The sequence below is a fragment of the Pseudopodoces humilis genome, chromosome 1 (genome assembly GCF_049639895.1).
Source record: "Pseudopodoces humilis isolate 2021_Gansu_Grassland_sample_001 chromosome 1, ASM4963989v1, whole genome shotgun sequence".
Lineage (NCBI taxonomy): Eukaryota > Metazoa > Chordata > Aves > Passeriformes > Paridae > Pseudopodoces > Pseudopodoces humilis.
The window spans coordinates 110,846,518-110,866,788 of record NC_142200.1 but is presented as its reverse complement, the minus strand read 5'-3'; the positions used below and the strand labels follow the sequence as shown (position 1 = coordinate 110,866,788).

The 20,271-nt window shown below is 36.5% G+C and overlaps 1 protein-coding gene across 1 annotated transcript in view; it reads right to left on the bottom strand.

Annotated features, from left to right (window-relative positions):
• Nucleotides 1-20,271, bottom strand: part of OSBPL10 (oxysterol binding protein like 10) — a 112,884-nt gene that overhangs the window by 72,632 nt on the left and 19,981 nt on the right. The window contains exons 2-3 of the mRNA XM_014248530.2: nucleotides 9,142-9,323; nucleotides 7,333-7,412 (exon numbers count right to left, since the gene is read on the bottom strand). Coding sequence (XP_014104005.2) covers nucleotides 7,333-7,412; nucleotides 9,142-9,323 — 262 coding nt within the window. The remainder of the gene's footprint in view (nucleotides 1-7,332; nucleotides 7,413-9,141; nucleotides 9,324-20,271) is intronic.

Below are 20,271 nucleotides of genomic sequence, written 5' to 3'. Positions count from 1 at the left end.
GCAGTTTTTCAGTTTTTACAACCACTCAAAACCTTTCAAGTTGGACTCCACTTCTCCATTGCCACAGAGAACAGCAGCAGAGCCCTGTGCCTGCTGCGTCCAAGAAAATGGGAGAAGCATCCAATTCCTTCTGACAGCTTCTTCCTGTCACTGCCAGAAGAGGACTCTCCAGGAACTGCACACTCAGCCCCTCAGGCACTTTTGAATTTTACAGCACATTGTCAACACCTATGTCTCAGCCAAATACTTGACTCCTCTTTTGCAGAATTTCTTGAGATTATACACTGGGAATGACAAGCATCCCTTTTGCATTGACACACAGATGTGCAAAAATCAGAATTTTCCATTTCTGCTAAAATATGAAAACCCATGTGAAGTTTTTCAATGCTAAAAGCACTCTAACTATAAATCATACTACAACAGCAATGAAAGTCACTCTCACAGGAAATCAAAGCAATGACAGTAACTGATGGGCCTTTATGCCTCACCCCCTGCTCTTCCCCCAGCACTGCTCGTATGATTGATCTGCTCTTCTAATTATTACCACATATCATTTTCTTTGGTCTCGCCACTTTCTGGCTCACAACTAAATAAATAAAAAGACAGCGAAAAGTCTGATGAAAGGAAGACGTAAGCTCTTCAACAATTAGTAATGCATAGTGCCAATAATGAGTCCAGAAATCCACAGGCTGAAGCATCCCAAAAGGGCTGCAGATTTTCTTTCCTGAGGCTACACTTTACCATTGCACCAACATTTTGCCTGCTAATAAAATGAAGCCAATAATAGAATAATAAAGAAGCTAATAAAAGATTAATTTGTAACTTGCATTCACATGGGTTTTATGACCTAAAGCAAGCCAAAGTATGCTTAGCTAAAACAGATTTAGGTTAAGATTTTTGTTTTAGTAGCCTGTCCATCCTCAAGATAAAAAAGCAGTATAATGAATGCTTCCATTTGGATATCAAGAATCCTAACAATTAAAATAATGGAACTGCAGAACAGTAAGTTCGAGCTATACTAATGTTTTCATGACTCATTCTCCCAGGAGATTGCCCTGATCACAAAGAAGCTGAAGTATTTTTCACCACTTACCAGAAGCAAACAATTTTTTTATTTTTTTTTTATTTTGGAAAGTAAAAGCAATGTTCCAGATATCAATAAAAAAATTTCTGAGGTGAATTGTCATAACTGCTTATTGTTGATAATCATCATTTTCACAGGCACTGTGCCACAGATGTTTTTCTCAGAATAATAATTACTAAAATGACACTCCTTTACTCCTCTGCATATATACAGCACAGAAAACCAATCCCTTCATGCAGCTTTAGAGTTATGGGAAGTCACATGCTATCAGAAAGTAATTACAATTTTGAGACACCACCATTCAGTGTTTTAATTCCCATCTACTTCTTTTCCAGTGCACCCTAAGTAAACAAACACTGATAAAAGATAAACATAGACACAGTTCTGCTTCATTTACATTATAATAATTCACAAATATTAAAATGCAAATGATGGAATCTACATAATATCCAAACTTCAGCACTGCAAAGAGACCAGCTTACGATCTTTTGCACATTTCTGACAAGCACCATCTATGGTACTAACTTTAATGATAGAGTAACATATTGCTTCATCATCTTCAGTAAGGCAATATATGTCTTTTTTTTAAGCAAGAGACAATGATAATCATTCAATATAAAACCTTTTCTTCATCAAGAATCATTTGAGCATGTTCAATTCTAAATTGGTTTTCTTACATTTTTGTAGAAAGATTTTTGAAGCAGTGAGCAACTCTTATTTTCATGAAGCTTCCAAAAGGAGGAAAAAATATGTCAAACAGACACTTGTCAACAGCCAAGCACTGCTTTCCTCTCAGCCTCACTACTGGAAGGATTTCAGTGCATGTTTTAACTAGAAGTGTCATTCTTTAGTTGACTTCTATAGGTCAGGGATGAGAAGAGGAAGCAGACAAGAATACCACTGGAGGAACAGTGAAGCTCAAAAGGCAAAGCAATTCGAAATGCACAGAAGAACCAAAACAACACTGAGAAGGACTTGAAGTTTTCACTAATTTGGCTTTATGAAAAGTTACCATGCAGATGTTAAAAATACCCAGCCAATGATCCACTTAGAAATGCAAAGGTCTCTGTGGCCATTCATTATTGAGGCAAAAAGAAACCTGATAAAACCAAAGATCTATGACAGTCACTCTTCCAGCTGCAGAGAAAAATTACACATCTGCCTCATAACAATTTGATAAAAGTGTTAAGTTTGAGGCATTACTGCAGGTGCTGTTTCACATTATAGCCAAACTGATACTTCAGCTGACACCGAAAGGGGCAGGTCTGGACTTTTTTTTCCCAAATAGAGCAAATAGAGAACCAGAGACAGAGACACACATTCGTCAGAGATCTGGTCAGAGAGCTGTTTTTTTTAGTAGGATGCCATTTTTTCTACTTCTGATGCCCAAGTTAACACAGAACTGGAAACACGACAAAATCCACACAAAAGCAGAAGGCAGCAGAAGGAAGGGAACTAGATTGCAATTCACAGCTGCAAAGAATCAGCAAATGAGTTCAGCTTAAAGATGAATCCACACCATGAAATTTTAAGCAGCTAGCTCACTGTGCAGCTCCAAACCAAAAGCTGAAGCAACAGAGTCTGTCTCCTTATTCCAACACAGACCTAAGCTGAAATTTACCATCTGAGCACAGAAGCGACTTCACAAGATAAAGGTTCTTCTCCCTGTCACACTGCTGATACAGACACACTGACATATACAAGGGCTATATGCAAATCCAGCAACCAATCCACACACTGGCATTAAGAGCTGGTTAAAAAAACTGTGTTTGTTTTCAGCTTTTACAGCCACCATCATTAAACAGTCAAGAAAAAATTAGTTTGAAACAGAAGAACTAAAAAGATTGTGACAATTTCTGGATACAAAATTATTCTTGGAAGTTACCACAGAAATTATGCATATGCCTACTCCTTCTTGAAAGCATTTTATACCACTGAATTCAAATCTGACTAATGTTTTAATTAAAGCTTGTACAAAATATTCACTTAGAATAGTCTAAAAGAACCAGCAATCCTATCCAGACATAGAAGATTTCTTCCAATACAGTTGATTTGGCACTTATGGAGGTTGAGCAATCTGTAATTAAGTGAAATGAGACTTGTGTGGAAATACCAAGAACATTAAGAGTATCTGACAGCATGGGAATTATTTGTCAGAGAACATTTTTCTTTTACTGCTTTTTATCTATGTAAAATACCTTGTAAAATTTAATTAAAAAAAAGTCAGAGACTTAGCTTGTGTTACATCCACTCATTAACTGTATACCGCTCACCTTTAAACCATTCATTAGTACACAACTAAATTTAATGTTTAGCATACAACTTTTTTATTTTTTCAACCACTTCTCTATTTAATTTACTTCACCACTCCAATCCCCAGCTGAAGCTTTAAAATCAGTCACGACAGCAAGTCATTCAGCAGCATTTTGAAGCAGGCAGTAGCTGCAAAAAAGAAAGGAAACTAATGCTGATCTAGATCCAGTGCAGCAAAAAGGAATGCCCTTCTCTGAGTATTTCAAAAAAACAGTGACACAGCTTCAGCTTTGAAAAACATCCTCCAAATTATGATGTTTTTCTACTAATTCCCTTCTAGTAATACCTATTCAAGATTTTAAAATTCTCTCTGCAGTATGAATGACCTGTTGCTAAGAGTTACTTCACTGCTATTCTTGGGAACCTTCCCACTGCTTGCCTGGTTATCCCATTATTATTTTTTTCACATTTAAACTATATCCCACTTGCAGAACATAAAATATACCTCTCACTGCATATTTTTCACTTCCCATTCTACCTCTTTCAAGTGTATGACTACTAAAGAACAGCTAGAAATTTCTGCATCTCAGTATTCCTGTGAAAAAGGTGAATTTAAGCTGCAGAAGAAGCTGGGGGCACTCAGATTCCAACTTTGCAGATGCTGTTCCCAGCAGAGACAGAGCTTGGATTCTGTTCAAACTCCAGAAGCTCAGAACACAAGTATCTTTCTGTTCATAACAGCACAATGAGAGACAGATAACTTGTAGTTTTCACTTACTACAGCCCTTAAAGTATACAGAGAGGGAGGAATAAAGAGATCCAGCCCTGCTGCCAGCAGAATAACAAATCACATCACGACAGTCCTATCAATGGTAGAGCTCCTTTAACAAAACCCAAAAACACAGATTTTTGTGAAGTCCTTGATTATGCAAAAGTAAGTCAAACATATACCCATCTGTGTCATTACAGACCCTAAGCTAAACACAAAAGAAACAGTAAGGTGGCTAAAAACAGCAGAATGCTATTTTATGTAAATTTAAAATATTTTAAAGAGCATGTTTCCATTCCCATGCTAATAATCATTTAGTATAAAATACCATCATCTACAAGAGAAAGAAAAAAAAAAAACATCATAAGGAAATGAAGCAGTTCTTGCTTCTCTTACCTCCTAGCAGGCAGCAGATATGAAGTAAGACACTTTGAGGAAAAGAAAAGGAAAAAAGGAAGAAAAAAGAAAGAAAAAAGAAAAGAAAAAGAATAGAAATGCTTCCTTTTTTTCTACTTTATGGCTGTGAAGGATTGCTACCTTGTAAACAATAACCGATCTCCAAATTTAAATTATTGCAGCATTCGGGCTTTTGATCTCTTCCTTTTGAAAAGAAAAGCAGGGAGAAGTTTTAAAACTTACTTGTAGATTAAATTCAAGTTAGCACTATATGCAATGCTAAAGCCAGGTAAAATAGTCTTCTCAGTTCATATTCTAATACCAAGAAGATAGGAGGGGGGAAAAGAAAAAAAGCATATTAAAAACAAGAGATAATTCTTGACACAAGAAAGATTTCTAGAAACAGGTAAGCACAAAATTGCTTCAAGTACAGTCCACTTCTGGAGTAAGAAGTAGAGTCACCAGTGGTCTCATCTGAAGCACATAAATTCCCAACATTTTATTTTCTGGACTGTTTAGTTAAAAAAACAGAAGATAGGTATTCTCGATTTGCTCCGTGTCTTACAAAAGCAGAGAATTAAAAGTGCTTTACTAAAAACATTTCAAGTGAAAAGTGACCTGGCCTGATTTGTAACACAGAACTAAGAAAAGTAGCTTTCTTCAGCATTATATTTTATACTCAACAGATCCAAGCTAATCAAAACATATCTATTCCAAAATACATCTATACTCCAACTTCCTATGCCAAATTTCCATAACTCATCAGTCTTTAAGAAAAATGCAAGAACCCTCTTCCTACTACCTGAAATATCTTTTCATTTAGTTCCTCTGCTACAAATGTCCAGCATCCCTCTATTAAGGAAATCCTTTTATTTTCTTGCACAATGAGCATAAGAACTAGCAGCAAACCACAGCATTGTTGGTCACTATGCAAGAATACAAGCAGTCCAGTGAGATGTTCCTCATTCCAAAGCCTTCCTGTTTCCAAAAGCTGTACCTTGGATCTTCTGTGACAGAAACTGTCTTTGTACTTATTAGCCTCCCACTCCTTTAGTCAAGACTTTCAAATAAAGTTTTGCTTTACAAATACTTTTGAAATCTATAAACACTTTTGGTGTCCAAAGCATCCCAAAATCTTCTCCACTTTCTAGTCATGTCTTTTTGGGGCCTTTTTTGGGGTTTTTTTGTTTTGCCTGTTTTCAAATCCTTTTCTTTGAGGCTCCCCATACCAATATTATTATTAACAGCTATCAAATACTTGCTTTTCAGCCACTGCAGAGCACTTACTATACTGATTTCCCCTTTCCATTCTCATCACCAGCAATGAAGCCAAATTTCATCACACAGAGTTCCTCCTGTACAGAAGAACAGCAAATACAATTAAGAGTACTTCATTTTCCCTACTCAAATTTTACATTTCAGAAATGGAAGGGGACTGACAAAATTATTCATTACAAGTATTTAACATAGTTAGAGCCGTCTAAGTACTATCCTATTTTTTTTTTCCTGATAATTTCTAAAATTTTGCTTGCTTTCTTTGGACCACTACTAACTGCTGTTTATTTTCACTGTTGTAACCAGGATTTTTCTCTTGACACACTAATTAATCCAGAACAAAATATATAGATACTACTCCTGTTGAAGGAGCTAAACATGGAAAGGTAGTCTGAACAGAAATTATTACTGAATGCAACAGTTTTTACCTAAGGAGGAAATATCATCCCAACTTCAGTTCCACAAAGATCAGCTTCAACTAAATTGCTGCCATTCTAAACAAGATTTTGCTATTGAAATAGAATAATTTATTACAAGCAGGAAAAAAATAAAAACAAAGCCAGTATTAAAAAATATTATGAAAATTAATAGTGTAGAAGCGTAAGAATTAGCATGCCATTACACAAGTCTCTGATATCATATATACTGAACAGCAGTTTTACCACCTCATCACAGTTAAATTATAGATGCTAAACATTTAAATGCATTTAAGAAGTGACCAGAAAACATACTGAGGAATAAGTCCTTGATGGAATTGAGTATAAAAAGATGGCATCACTATCTGGCACAGGAGCTGCAAATCAACAGCAACTGTAAGACTACCCTGATCAAGTAGAGTTGCACCCTTCTGAGTAGTACTGGGACACATCCATATAAAAAAACCACACTGAATTCCAATGCACAAGAATTTTAAAAGTACCAAAATACTCAAGCTACTTAATTCTCCTTCAAAAAGGGTTTTATTTGTACCACAATTCATGCCATTTCCACTTGGAAGTCAGAGAGAGCCTCAACCCATCATTTTGCTATATTTCAAATCTATACAGTTAGTCTTTTTACCTGCCCAAAATATTTAGCTGTTTGAGGACAAAAATTGTGGACCACTAGTTCCAAAGAGATGTAAGTAACACAAATTTTCATATGATGAGCTCTCTCCATTTTAGTAAAGATGATGAAGAATGACTGCTGCTAACATCTGAAGCTTCCTATTATAAAAGTCATGAAATTGTATAAAATTAAATAAAACTACATTAGTTAATACTTTTAAATACTAATCGGGACATCACATTGTATTTATTAATAAACGGTTGATTCAGCCACTCTATTTACCATGCACTTCGCTAAATTATTATAAACAGGAAAATGTTTATTAAGATCACCCAAACTGACTTAAGCCTGCTGCAGTTACTGACAAATGACAATTTGCTGCTTTTACTCAAAACCCTCTAAACATCAACCCACTAATTACAGCAGCCAATCATCCACAAACATCTATGCTGTTCTCCACCTACTCCACTTAAAACATAATAGTTACTTCTCACTCTCAATTATTTACCTTAGAATCACTTTCCTTATGATGTTTGGCACAGGATCGAAGCTGAGTTATCCAGTATTGTTTCTCCTTTGCATCAGCAGCTAGAACAGAAACAAGAAAATGCAGGTGATCACACATAAATCAATACTTATTTTGAACAAGAGGTGACAGGGCAGAGGGGGAAAGGTTAATTATTTATTAGGATGCAGTATAAATCCTAATTTATGCTACATAAGAACACTTAAGTTTTTCAGTGCAACACATCTAACCCTGTACTTAAGAGACCCTTTGGAAGAAATAAGCTTGTGAGTCTTCTTCATAGTTTTCTCCTCCACATGTCAGCAAAAGCAGAACTACCTACCTCAAGAAGATATTTTTGTTCTAAATTTTTCATCCACTTTTGTTTTACTCGTCTAAGTTTGTGAAGGACAAGGGCCACACCACAGTATTTAAACCCATAAAAGCTCTACACTCAGGTTGTCAATCAGCTACCAGACAAGCTACCAGTTCCCCAGATACTTAAGTGCTTCTAACAGAGTTCAACCAAATCTCTCTCTAAAACCATGTCATTCACATGCAAATTAAAGACACAGGAATAAAAGTCACAATTTCCCACACACATCTTTAAAAACCAGCTGTAAAAATTATTGAAGAGTTTGTCTGCTCTCAGATGGCTCCTGTGTAATATAGTAAGTCTGTTTAGGAGAGAGGCTGTTTTTTTTTTCTAAAACAACTACTACAGGAATCCTCATTAAGAATTGCAATAGAGAGCTGATAATTTCAGTAAATATTTTCTGTTACTTCCTCTGCTATTGAGTACCTTAATGGTTATTGACTCAGAATAAAAATTGTTTACTGATTTTAATCAAATTCATAGACATCATTCAATTAAAATGAGCATATTATAAGCATTTGATAATTTCAAGTGATTGGAAAAGCATAATGAAACAACAAGTGTTCATGATTTCTAGCTGTGCAACTTTCAAAGCATTTTTACAGAAATTCTCCCTGGTTGTTTCTGAATTCAGTTCTGTATATGAAAGAGCAACACACTATACCACAGGGGACTCCTGCATGCTCAGTCTTGTTGGACAACTGATAAACTGATCAGAATAAAACTAAGAATACTTCTGTTACACTGAATTATGCGTTTTTTTAAAACAATTTATTTTTTATAAATTAGTTTGATATGGAAGCATCATGCCCAATCAACCATACTGAAAACACCTTAAAATCAGAACACTTTCAATTCCTTTTTTGTAAATATTCCAAAGTAACTCCTATATAACCCTATATTGTCTATCTTACACTTGGGAACAAGGGAAGGGAAAATTTTACATTAGAGGTGCATTCAATTACTCCAAGACCGATAATAACATAATATCTTAGCAACCTCTCACTGGCATTTTTCCCTTCTCTGACCCATCATCAGATTCATTACTGCACATTATCTACAGGATGGTGGCAAGGAAGAAAAGTGCTAGAAAACAAATGTCATGCTGTTTTATGACAGCAATGAAAGCAGCTTTTTGCTCATTTGGAAGCAAATAAGATGCAGCATTCAATCAAAATGCCACAGTAACAGATTACAGAAGCCACCTTGAGGTATCTTCCAGCCCAGAAAGTCTATACATTGTAAAAAGTCACATGTACTTAACTCCAGATTACTCCTCCACCCTGTATTAAAACATACTATGTAATAACAGAGCTGTATACCTACTACTTTCTGACAGCACAGGGAAGTAAGAGAAATGAGATGTGAGAGAAGAGATGCAGAAGTGGGAGTGGCAGAGAACAATAATTCAGCTGACACTGTGAACAACACTGTACCTCTTAACTTGTACATCTCTCCATTAGCAGAGTAGACCACTAACATGTGTGGCACTTCATCACTAGGTGATATTATAGCTCCAGCTAAAGACAAGGCTCCTCGTGGCTTTGGGCTCTGGTTTTTAGTTTGTTCATTCATGAAATACTGCAGAATTCCCGTCTCAAAGTCCAACACAAAGTACCTGTTGAAAGAAATTACAAGCATATAGTATATCCACAGAAGTTTTCATACATTTACCCAACAAAGAGCACAGATTGATTTTAAATCAAGATTATGGTTAAAGTAATTTTTGTTATTACAACTTTATAAGGCATTGTTATTTGGTTTGGTTTTTCAGGGGTAGGCAATCGATTCCTTTATTCATAACACAAGCCATTTCACAATAAACCAACACTGAAAGATCAGACAAACAAAAAACTGACTAGGTTGCCCAAGTGCTCTAAAAGAAAGTGAAGGTATTTTAAAGTTGGTGTGTCAGCCTCAAGAGTTGAAAACATTTATTTTTTCCACAAATAAACCCATCCTTCACAACAGCACAGATCCTAAATTCCATTTCCCTCTGTATCTTCTATACAAACAACAATTATTTAACAGTAACCCTTGACCAAGAAGGAACAGACAGCAACCTCCTGGCTCACATGAAGGTCAGTCCACTACAACCCTCAAAAGACTAGAGCAAAGATCACACAAACACAGGTTACCCGCCCTTAGCTGCTTCTAAAAAAACAGCCCTAACAATCTGGGTAATCCACTAACATGGGCATTTTTAATAAAAACTATTTGTGACTATTTGTGACTTTCTCTATGACAAGATTACCACAGGTCATATGAATTTGCGTACAATATTTCAGAAACTGATTATTCAGACTTCTGTAGCTTCATATATCCTAAATTTGCTCAAGTTACCACATTTTGTCTTAGCTCTTTCACAATGTCCCCATATGTAGAACATCTCTAACCTTTCCCATCACAGAACATTTCCAGGATTCTCCTCACAGTCTGCAGTTATTGGTTGTGGTCTGCTCCTCTCTTTATTCATGCTAAATAAGCCTGGACATGATGCAGGCAGTTACTGCCTAAGATGTACAGAGTTTCAGACGTTTTGTTTGGCACACCTTCCTTTGCTGCAGTTATGCTTATCTCTCTATGGCCACTGCCTTCACATCAGAGCAAAGATCAAATGCTCTTTCAATTGTTACAGATTAACAACCCTGTCCCAAAGAGTACATCACTACACCCTTCACTTGTGCCCTGACTCAACCTCCCACAAGTACTTCTGCATCCTTTTCCTCAAGAAACAAATGGAAACCTCCCTTTTGCAATCAGGTAGCACATCACCTTCTCTTGACAGGTTATCTCCAAAACAAGGACTAGAGGAATGGCTACCACATTTTCAACAGTAGTGTTAAAAATAAGGATGTCCTAAAAGGAAACTGCCAAAACTGCATTTTACCTTACTGACTTGTATTGTACCAGTTCATAACCTTCCTGTTGTGTTTGACTTCTAAATGATTTTAAAATACTACTCTTCCTCTTAAAAAGCATTTTTTCTCTTCAGGTTGCTTAGTAGGAGAAAACAAAGCGCTTAACTGCAGGGAAAAACAGCAGAACTGGAAAACATTTCTTTCAAAAGTCAGTTTTAATTTTGCTCATTCTCATTTTTCCAGATATTCTGGGAATATCTGTTACATACTCAAGGGAAAAAGCAGAGCACTAGACAAAAGTGATGCCATGTCCCTGAGAAAACTACACAGTAGCTTGGCCCTAGAGCTAATGCTTCTCCCCATCATCTCTGAGCTCAGCAGACAAGTCTAGACTTTACATGCAGTGATGTTCATTCCGAGCCTGTGCCATCCTCATTATAATTTCATTGTCCTTTTATTGTTCAGGTACAAATAATTTATTTCAGTCTTTGTTATTTAGCCATTTTTAATTGATTACTACCTTGGAAATCACTGCTGTGGTTACTAAAGTACAGCTCTACAATTAACAAAAGGAGGAACAACAGCTAGAGGAGAAAAAAAAGGAAAGAAAAAAGAGAAGCAAGAAAAAGTCTTTTCTTCTCCTGTTGAGAACAAAGGATTTGGGGGAAAAAGTTCCTCTATTAGAACAGAATCTATTAAGTTACATAAACACTGAGCGCTTCAGCTCAGAAACTTCTGCATGCTAGACCAGCAAAGCACTCCCAAAATGACTGTAAGCTCCACAAAAATGGGCTTTGCATTGGCTTAAAGCTACCCCAGGGAAGGAAATCAGCCATTCGAGTATAGAATATACCTTTAGCAGCATAATGACATCAGACAACAGCAACTTCTGCAAATTCCCAAACAGAGGTTGCATCCTTCCGCATCCTCGTTATCACTGCTACAGCAGTAGTGTTAACTGCATTTCTAGCCAACCACAACCTATTTTACGTAGTCTCAGAAAAACAGAACATCATCACTGTACCTTGTACCTTAGGCTTTTTGTGATGATGTCTTAGAAGCCTGTAAAAGCAAGCAATGTTTCCAGCAGAAATAAAGCAGTAATTTTAGGAAAGAAAAAAGGTAACTATTTCTCACAAGCCCTCGCATCACCCTTAAGTATTCTGCCTTCTTTCTTGTCCCAAAAGGACCAGGAACTTTTCACAAGCGTCTTGGCCATGACACTCTTCACATCACACAGAATCAAGCATTTCCTTTTCAAAGGTTATGGTTTGATGTGCAACTCCCCTCTTCACCTTTCACACAGTAGTATCACAGAAAAAGACAAAAATAAACTGCACAGACAACCACAGCCTCACAAAAGAAGCAGAGAGATAACACACTTTGAAAACTGCTAAAAGGATAGAAAAAGCTGGGAGAAGGAATAAGGAATTAAATGTCAAATCAAGCAGTGCAAGGCTTCATACAAAGGAGGTGGAGGAGGGAGGAACACAAAGAGATAGGAAAAACAGGAGCAGCTTTCAAAAACATTTTCTCGCATCACAGACCAAATGATGACCCAGTTCAGACCATCACAAAAACACAGAAGAAATGGAGACCAGAGTCTTTCATTAACTGAGGATGGAAAAGCATTACACATATAAAGCAGGACAGAAGAAAAGTGTACGTGTCCCATTTTAGAAGCGCTGTGCAACTGAATCAAAAGGACAGAGATCTCTTTTAACTTCAAAAAGTCATTTGTTCTGCCTAGCAGGGAAATAACAGCACTAACCTCTCTACAGCTGATTAATCTTGCCACCTCATACTCATCCATTTCTCTCCTGGCCTTGCTCACATTCACCCATGACATCATATTTCTGTAATTAAATCTCAGATACCAGTGATGAAAACAAACATACTGTTTAGAGAACAGTCAGGCAGAAGGTAGCAGAGCCCAGTTACATCATACTTCTCATACAAAAAATTAGTGCTATAAAGAAACTGTGTAATAACTGTTACTGAAAGGCACTTCCAAAAGACAGCTGAATTTTTCTGTTATTCCAAAACCAGAATAACATTTTTTTTTTTTAATTAATAGTCTTTAAAAGAGTCTATCTAAAGGTAAGGTAGAAAATCACCACTTAAGCATATTTTAAACAGTTTTAACTGCTTAAGCACAGTCCAAAATAGACACGCAAAATTACAGGCAAGGGAATCCAGGCTACTTCACAAAAGAAAAGCCAATGGATTTCTCACTTCAGATACAAATCCATTCAGACACTAAAAGCTTCCTGATCCTCTGGCCCAGCTTCCCTGAGATCCATCAGGATACTCCCCCTCTGCCATTCCAACTGAATGCAGAGCCATTACCAACTCACAACAATTACAAGCAAAAACATTCACCACACTCTGCAAAGCTGAAGTCTGACACTACCAGAACTGATACCTTTTAAGTCACCCAGGAGTTTGTCTATATGGCCTGACAGTAGTTTAATTCTTTTACTTCTCACATTTCAAAATTAATGCCCTCTCTGCATAAATCCTAGGTCATAAATTCTACAACTATCTTAATTAAACACTTCTGTTTCACCATGTCCTTCATCTATTCACTCGTTCATTCATAGCCATTTAAAAAAAAAATTTAAAATGTCAGGCAGAACGTGCATGTTATGCTAGGAAATGTAACATCTTGCCTTCTGAATTCTTAGAAGGAAAGGGTCAAACACTACTAATGAAGTATTTCAATTGGGTTTGCTTCTACTAATATGAGCTCTTATTAGAGTAATAATTATAACTTGTTCATATAATTATATAATATTATAATAATTTATTATTAGGTCCTTGTTCGAGAAGACTTTAAAAAAAAAGCAATGACTATGCTTTAAAGAGTCATAAAATTCTGGTAGTATAGCAGGAGATGAAAGTGCTCTACCACTAGGGCCTGTCAACAAAGAACAGCAGCTAAACAGCTCTTCCATAAGAAAAACTGACATTTCACCAGTGTAACAGATTTAAGGCAATAAAGATTTTTTTTAAAAAAAAAATGTTAAAGCCACACCTAAGTATCAGAAGCATGATACAATCACATCCCATGTAATTTACTCACCTCACTGGATCTAAGAATTTTAATTTTCCCATTTCCAGTCAAAATAATTATTTTCATATTCTCCAGTGAAAATTAATACTTTACACATTTCTATGTATTTCATCACTCAATTACACATCATAACACGATGCACTGCTCCTTGAAGCTGTCACTTGGATACAAACCTGCAACCCAAAATTATGCTCCCAACAGAAAAACACCTCAAAGCAAGTTTCTCCTTTTCTTCCCTAATTCTGAACACATCTCAGAACCAACCATCTGAACCCATGTTTTCACTACTCCGTAATCCCAAGAAATTTTCAATGTAGGATTGCTAAATCTTTCCATTGTGTAATGCATTCCTAGCAATTTGAGTACTCCTCACACCCTTCTTTCCCACTTAAGTCAGTTTTCTGGACCAGATTTTGTTAGCTTCCAGTTTGAATCCGAAACGTGACAGAGGTTTTTAATAGACATTTGCAACTGGACAATTATAGTCCCAATAAAATCTTCTATTTCTCTCTCCATCTTCTAGAACAACCTCAACTCTTTTTGAAAGCAGCATTGTATTAATTATGTCCTTGGATTGATAGCCTACACTGGAGTCCATGCTTCATAGTTGGACTCTGTCTAATCCTAGACTTTAGGATTAAAATTGGTATGTATGTCCGAATACTGCACACTAGCACAGACATCCTTCTTACTAAAGACAAAAATCTTCCGATTTTCCATAATTTCCAAACAATAAAATTGTTTTCATTATATTGTGACCTAACACAGCAAGTACTTCTGGATGGAGAGGGATGCTGGGTTGTTTCTACAGCAGGCTAGCTCTGTTCCACCTTTTTGGAGACTTTTTTCCCCAGTTACTTAACTCACTGATGAACAGAGGAACTTTTCTTCTTGAAACACCACTTTAGGTCTTCTACAGACATCTTTTCTCCTAAGCCAGTCTCACAATACATACTTCATGATCTGCTTTTTATTCTGCTTTACCCATAAAAATGCAAATTAATTATATAAAATACATTTATTTGAAGCAGAACAGTATTCACTCAGATTTAAAACCCTGATAGGCAGCATCACCTTCCCTATCACATTGGAATTGTAACAATTCATGTATTTTCCCTTCTCAGACTGCTGAATTCATCATTCCATACAATGTGACAAATACAATGCTCTACTCTATACTTCAGCACCAAATTAACTAAAGAACAGAAGCAGTTCACAGCAGAAGAATTTCACTACCTTCTTCAACCACTTTTCTCAACACTTTTGAGTCTCCAAACACATTTTCCTTTTGCTCCATTCCAATCTCCCCCCAGTCACTGCCAGCAGATATTCTTCACTGGTTCCACAACCCTCTAAGAGAAGATTTTCAAGAATAAGGAATCAAACTAGTCTGTAATTTTCTTCCTTTTTTATTTTTTTTTTTTAGGAGTAGTTTTAAACTAGGTGAGAACTGTAGGATAGAAAGTAAATTACTGTGTCAAAGAAAAGCAAAATTTATGGCTCCAGGAACTGAATGAGACGTCACATAGAAATATTTCATTTTTAGGAAACTATCTTATTAGGACATCCTGAACACCACATTTATACAACTGCTTCTTTTTTTCCCTTTTTACCTTGATCCATAAAATTAATGGAATTATTCAAGCCAACAAAGATAAAGCATAGCACGCACACATTCGACAGCCAAGGACTTTATTATTAAAAATTATCTCCAAAGTTGTCATTTAAAGAATGATGATCAGGAGAACATGCTCACATTTCAGTAACTCTACCATCCTTTCTGCACTGAGGCTCTCAATTTATCATTTTCTAACATAAGAAAGCATTAAGAACCACAGAATTCATTAAAAGCTTTACTGACTTTGAGCATCCCTGTATGAAAACTGGATTTTTAGAACACTAATTTTTCAGCATTACTGGAATGCAGTCAAGATGAACTACAATTTGCTGGATATTTTTAGATGTGCTCTGCATCTAAAATGCGGTTAAGGAACAGAGGAAGCATCCACAGCTAATAGATGAACATCTTGTTTTTGCTGATCAGGCCCTTCATGATTTTAACATCCGCAGAATTCTCACACAAATAAAATATTAAGAGAAATCTCCTTTCCTGTCTTGTCAAGTCCCACCAAGCCCTCTTTACAAACCAGAGTGTCACTTCTTTCCCAGCAAAGAAACAATTCCTACTGACCAGCCCATCAGGTTATCAACCTCTGCTTACAATGACAATTATTTTCAACTGTCTGAACTCCTCTGCAGTGACGAGTGCATATGTTGCCCAGATTTTATGGAAGAGAGACTACAGTAAGGACAAACATTAAAAACTGCTTAGGGGCTGCTTTTTAGGAAAGAGGGAGGAAGAATAGGCCTAAAAATAACGTATCCATTTGTATCCATCAGGCTTTGAATTTACAGAGAATTGTGGAGAAGAACATTCATCATACTAATCTATGCTTTAGTACAACATGGCCATGCTGATTTAGGGGCAAACAAACAAAAAGTACACAGTTGAGTTTGACACCACTAACAGCACCTACAGCCCATCACACTGGCTGGCTACCCAATGCTACTTTGTGCCATTTAGTAATCCTTGACATCTTCCTCTTCCTTGTTCTGAATTCATTACTACTTAGCAATTAAGCAGACTCAAATTTTTGTACTGCAGGTCAAGAGAAAAGGGACATAACTGGGGGAATAAACCAGCTGCTGTAATTTTAATTCTGGAAATGTTATTACCCAGCTCGATCAGGTCACAGATTAAAAACAATGCTTCCAGGCAGGAAAATATGCTTTTCTTTGTAAGAAAAGCAACGAAGAACTAAAACAACACAAGAACCGAGTACTTACCTGTCACTTCTAATGAACTGCATGTAATGAAAGACACAGTTCTATGAGATTACAAAGCAAGATCAAGGAAACACATATGAGAAAACTAGTTGTACACACACCAACCTCATCCCCCATCAGAGGCGAAGGCAATGCTCTGCGTGACAAGGCTTAGTAGGCAAATTAATTCTCACCGAAGCAAGTCCACAGGAGTTGTTTGCAATCATCTGGATAATAAAAAGAAGGAAGCTGACTGGTTCATCTTCTCCCAGTCCCACCTTTCCACTTTTATCCAGAAGCAAGGCCTTGCTCCTTTGAGAAAGTAAAATTACAGACAGCTACTTTGCAGTCTGTATGGACAACTGATTCCCTGCTCCAAGTCTATGTGCAATATTGTTCTGTCCCAACTAGCAATAAAAATCCCACCAATAAACAAGGTAGCTATCAGAAATCAAGTGCTTCTCTTTCTTTTGTTATCCCTAAATCTAGCTAAAGTGAGCTTTACACTCAGATGTTTAGCTTTCACCTAGTCATCCTCAAGAAGATGCGAAGAAGTAGAACGCATTAAGTTAGTCAAGGAATATTCTAGTTGCAAAGTACCTTAAGAATATTCAGAGAAAGAACTGTTAGAAGAATTGATTACCAAACTTGGTGAGAGTCAGTAAGCAAATGACAAAAACTAATTTGTTTTCATTTTCATAACAAATCACCTACCAAGAAAATCCAAAAGCCAAAACACAGAAAAAAACTCCCAAATCTAAATATGGCGGGGAGGGGGACACACACTCAAAACTGGAAAAAATCTGTGTTTCTTCCCCAAAATAAATAAAACATATATTTATGTGATGAGACAATCAATCATACCTAGCTTCTGAAAGCTTTTACACACTAATATTTGTAAATCCCTCTACTCACATTAGCAGTTATCAAAACTGCTGCTGAGCAAACAGCTGCATTATCACACAGCTTTAAATATCTCCCAAAATTACACCAGCTATGCCAGGAATTGTACTGCCTATTCTTTTCTGTAACACAAAACCCCACCAAAATTGAAAGCAATACAGAAATATTCAGCCTTCTGAAAACACGTCACTTTTTTGCTTGACACTTTCTGTAATACGTTTCAAAAGACCTGACAGGTTTGGCAAGCACACTTCACATCAAAAATTACCAGGTGCCTAGCATCCATTCATCTTTCACAAAATACTTATAAAAAATATAGAATTAAATAAACAGCTTAGACGTTGGCCTAACATACCAAAAAATACAACTCTGCAACAAACTAAATACCAAATCTGAAGGAAAGTAATCAAAAAGAAGGCAGCACTGCAGGCAGCCACTGGGAAGGCAGCTGCTCAGAGCACTAGTAAGTCCAACAATGACTGACACTACCATGTATTATTCTTTCAAAAGCCTCTCCTTTAAGTAGAGATGTGCACACACACAGAACACACTTCCAAGATGGTAACATATGAAGATAAATCAATAATGAAGTGAGATTTGACCAAGGGCAGTTATTTTATGGAGATTTCTTTCTGCTACTTGTCACATCCTGCAGGAGGACTTCATGGATTAACTAGAGAAGATGTGACCTTTGCTTGGTCTTTCTGCTACTTGCTATTACAACATCCACAAATGAATCAAATATATTCATTTGACAGCCTGGTTCTCATGGAACATAATAAGAGACTCACAGCAAATTCAGTCACCTAACATAATGCTCCCACACCACACAGTCTCAGAGCCTGGAATTGCTGGTTTTGTATCAGCATTACCATGCAACACATTTTAAAGAAAATCACACCCCACTAAATTAGAGTGAGTCAGCCAGATCTAAATCACAGTTTTATCTCAAAATACTATCATCTGTAATCCAAATTCTCGACAATTTGCATCTACTAGATTTTGGCAATCCCAAACACAAACACCCCTGAAAAAGGCTGTTGAACAAAAAACTTACATTCAGTTGAAATATCCCCACAACCCTCTCCTTCACCTCAGCAACTAGAGTTTGCCCTCTGACCTACATTGCTAGAAGGTCGTAAAATGTATGAAGGAAGCAGTAAACCCTCACAGAGTCACACACCCTGTGTCTAATACACACTATCTTCCACTGGCTGCATCCTAAGCTTTATTACCACTTCCCTCTGTTATAGATACATATTATATTGTTGGCTTTTCACAACAATATTAATATATTAAATATATTAAATATTAAATAAATAATTTTATTTAGTTAAATAAATAAATATTTAAAATATTAATATTTAATTAATATTAAATTAAATATTAAAATAAATGTTATATGTATAAGATTAGAAAACTTTGTTATATTAATATAGTTCCTTCTATTTCTGTTATTGATATAACTTAGAAATAGTAGTATAACATACATATATGTTGAGCTATGGCATAGTATCAAAACAAAAACTACTTTTGTTTGTATAACCCAAAGACTGAAAAAGATGGTCAGAGACCCCCCTCCATTCTTAGATTATCTTGTCCAGATGAAGACAGCAGTGACAGAGCTCTGGGGGAGGAATTTATTGCATTTCTGTTATCAGGCAATATAAAACTCAGTGGAGCCAAGAAGGTTGACTTATTGAGAAGGGGGTGAGTCAAAAACTAAACAAAGAAACATCCAAAACTTAAGAATGTTTGAATCGTGTATGAGAATTTATGAATATGTCGTAAGAGTCTGTTTTTAAGGGACAATCCTTTGTTAGTAAAGTGTGCTCTCTTGGCTGAATGCAGAGACACCTGGCCGTATCTGTATACTTTATTTTTATCTCCTAATTATCTTTTTATTAAACTTCTACATTCTATAAAAAATATGTGAACCTCGCTTTTCACACCTCTTACTTTCACACTGGTGTACCAGTGATGAATTGAGCCCTTATTCACAGAGGTAAAGTTGGTTTATGTTTCCCTGACTTGTACCTCCCAACTCTTCCCCTCTCTTCTCCAACAACTTGCATTCCTCACTGGTAAGAATTAACCCAGCCCTACTGTTATTGAATATTATGTCCCATCTAGGAGAAGCACCTTCAGACATCTGTAGATTTTGGAGCTCTCTTTTGCTGCCAAGAATTACAGATCATATACAGAAAAGCACTCAGCTATGAGAAAACCAATATGACCCCGAGTTTTTATGCCAGACCTGATGTTAGTTAGGATTTCACCTGGAGATAAAATACTTTCAGGGACTGAAATATTAATGAAACAAACAACAAAGGCACAGGGAGTGACCCTAGACAACAGCACAAACACTGACGCTGAGAAGGAGACAAGCACTGGATGACAAACCAAGAGTTGGCCTAACACCTCCAGGCATGAATATCAGGCAAACTATTCAGGTAATCAGACCACAAAACAGACAGCAAAGACTGCAAATAGAAGTAGCTCAAATTACAAGACTACTCTAGCTTAAATTAGAGTAGCTGTAGAGTAGTTCAGCTACTTTCAAGTACTGCTTTTTGCTCAATGTAACAATGAGAGTACAGAAATTAGGAGTATCATTCAAGTAATATCTTAAGCCAATTACATAGACAAAAGGAGTCTTATCTCAGCCCAACTGGCCCTAATTGGCACCAGTGTCTCCACATCAAATGCCACAGAAATTATCTATGTAGGTAAACCCTAATGTTCCTCATGGGTGAATACAGTCCCATATTCAACAATAATAGCCCATAGAGGTAAGTCAGGAATCTTCAGGGAGTTGACCTGCACATAAATAAAAAGGAGTAAATGTCAATGCAAGCAAAATGGCCATTGGAGTTCATTCAAATTCATTTTTACTGCTT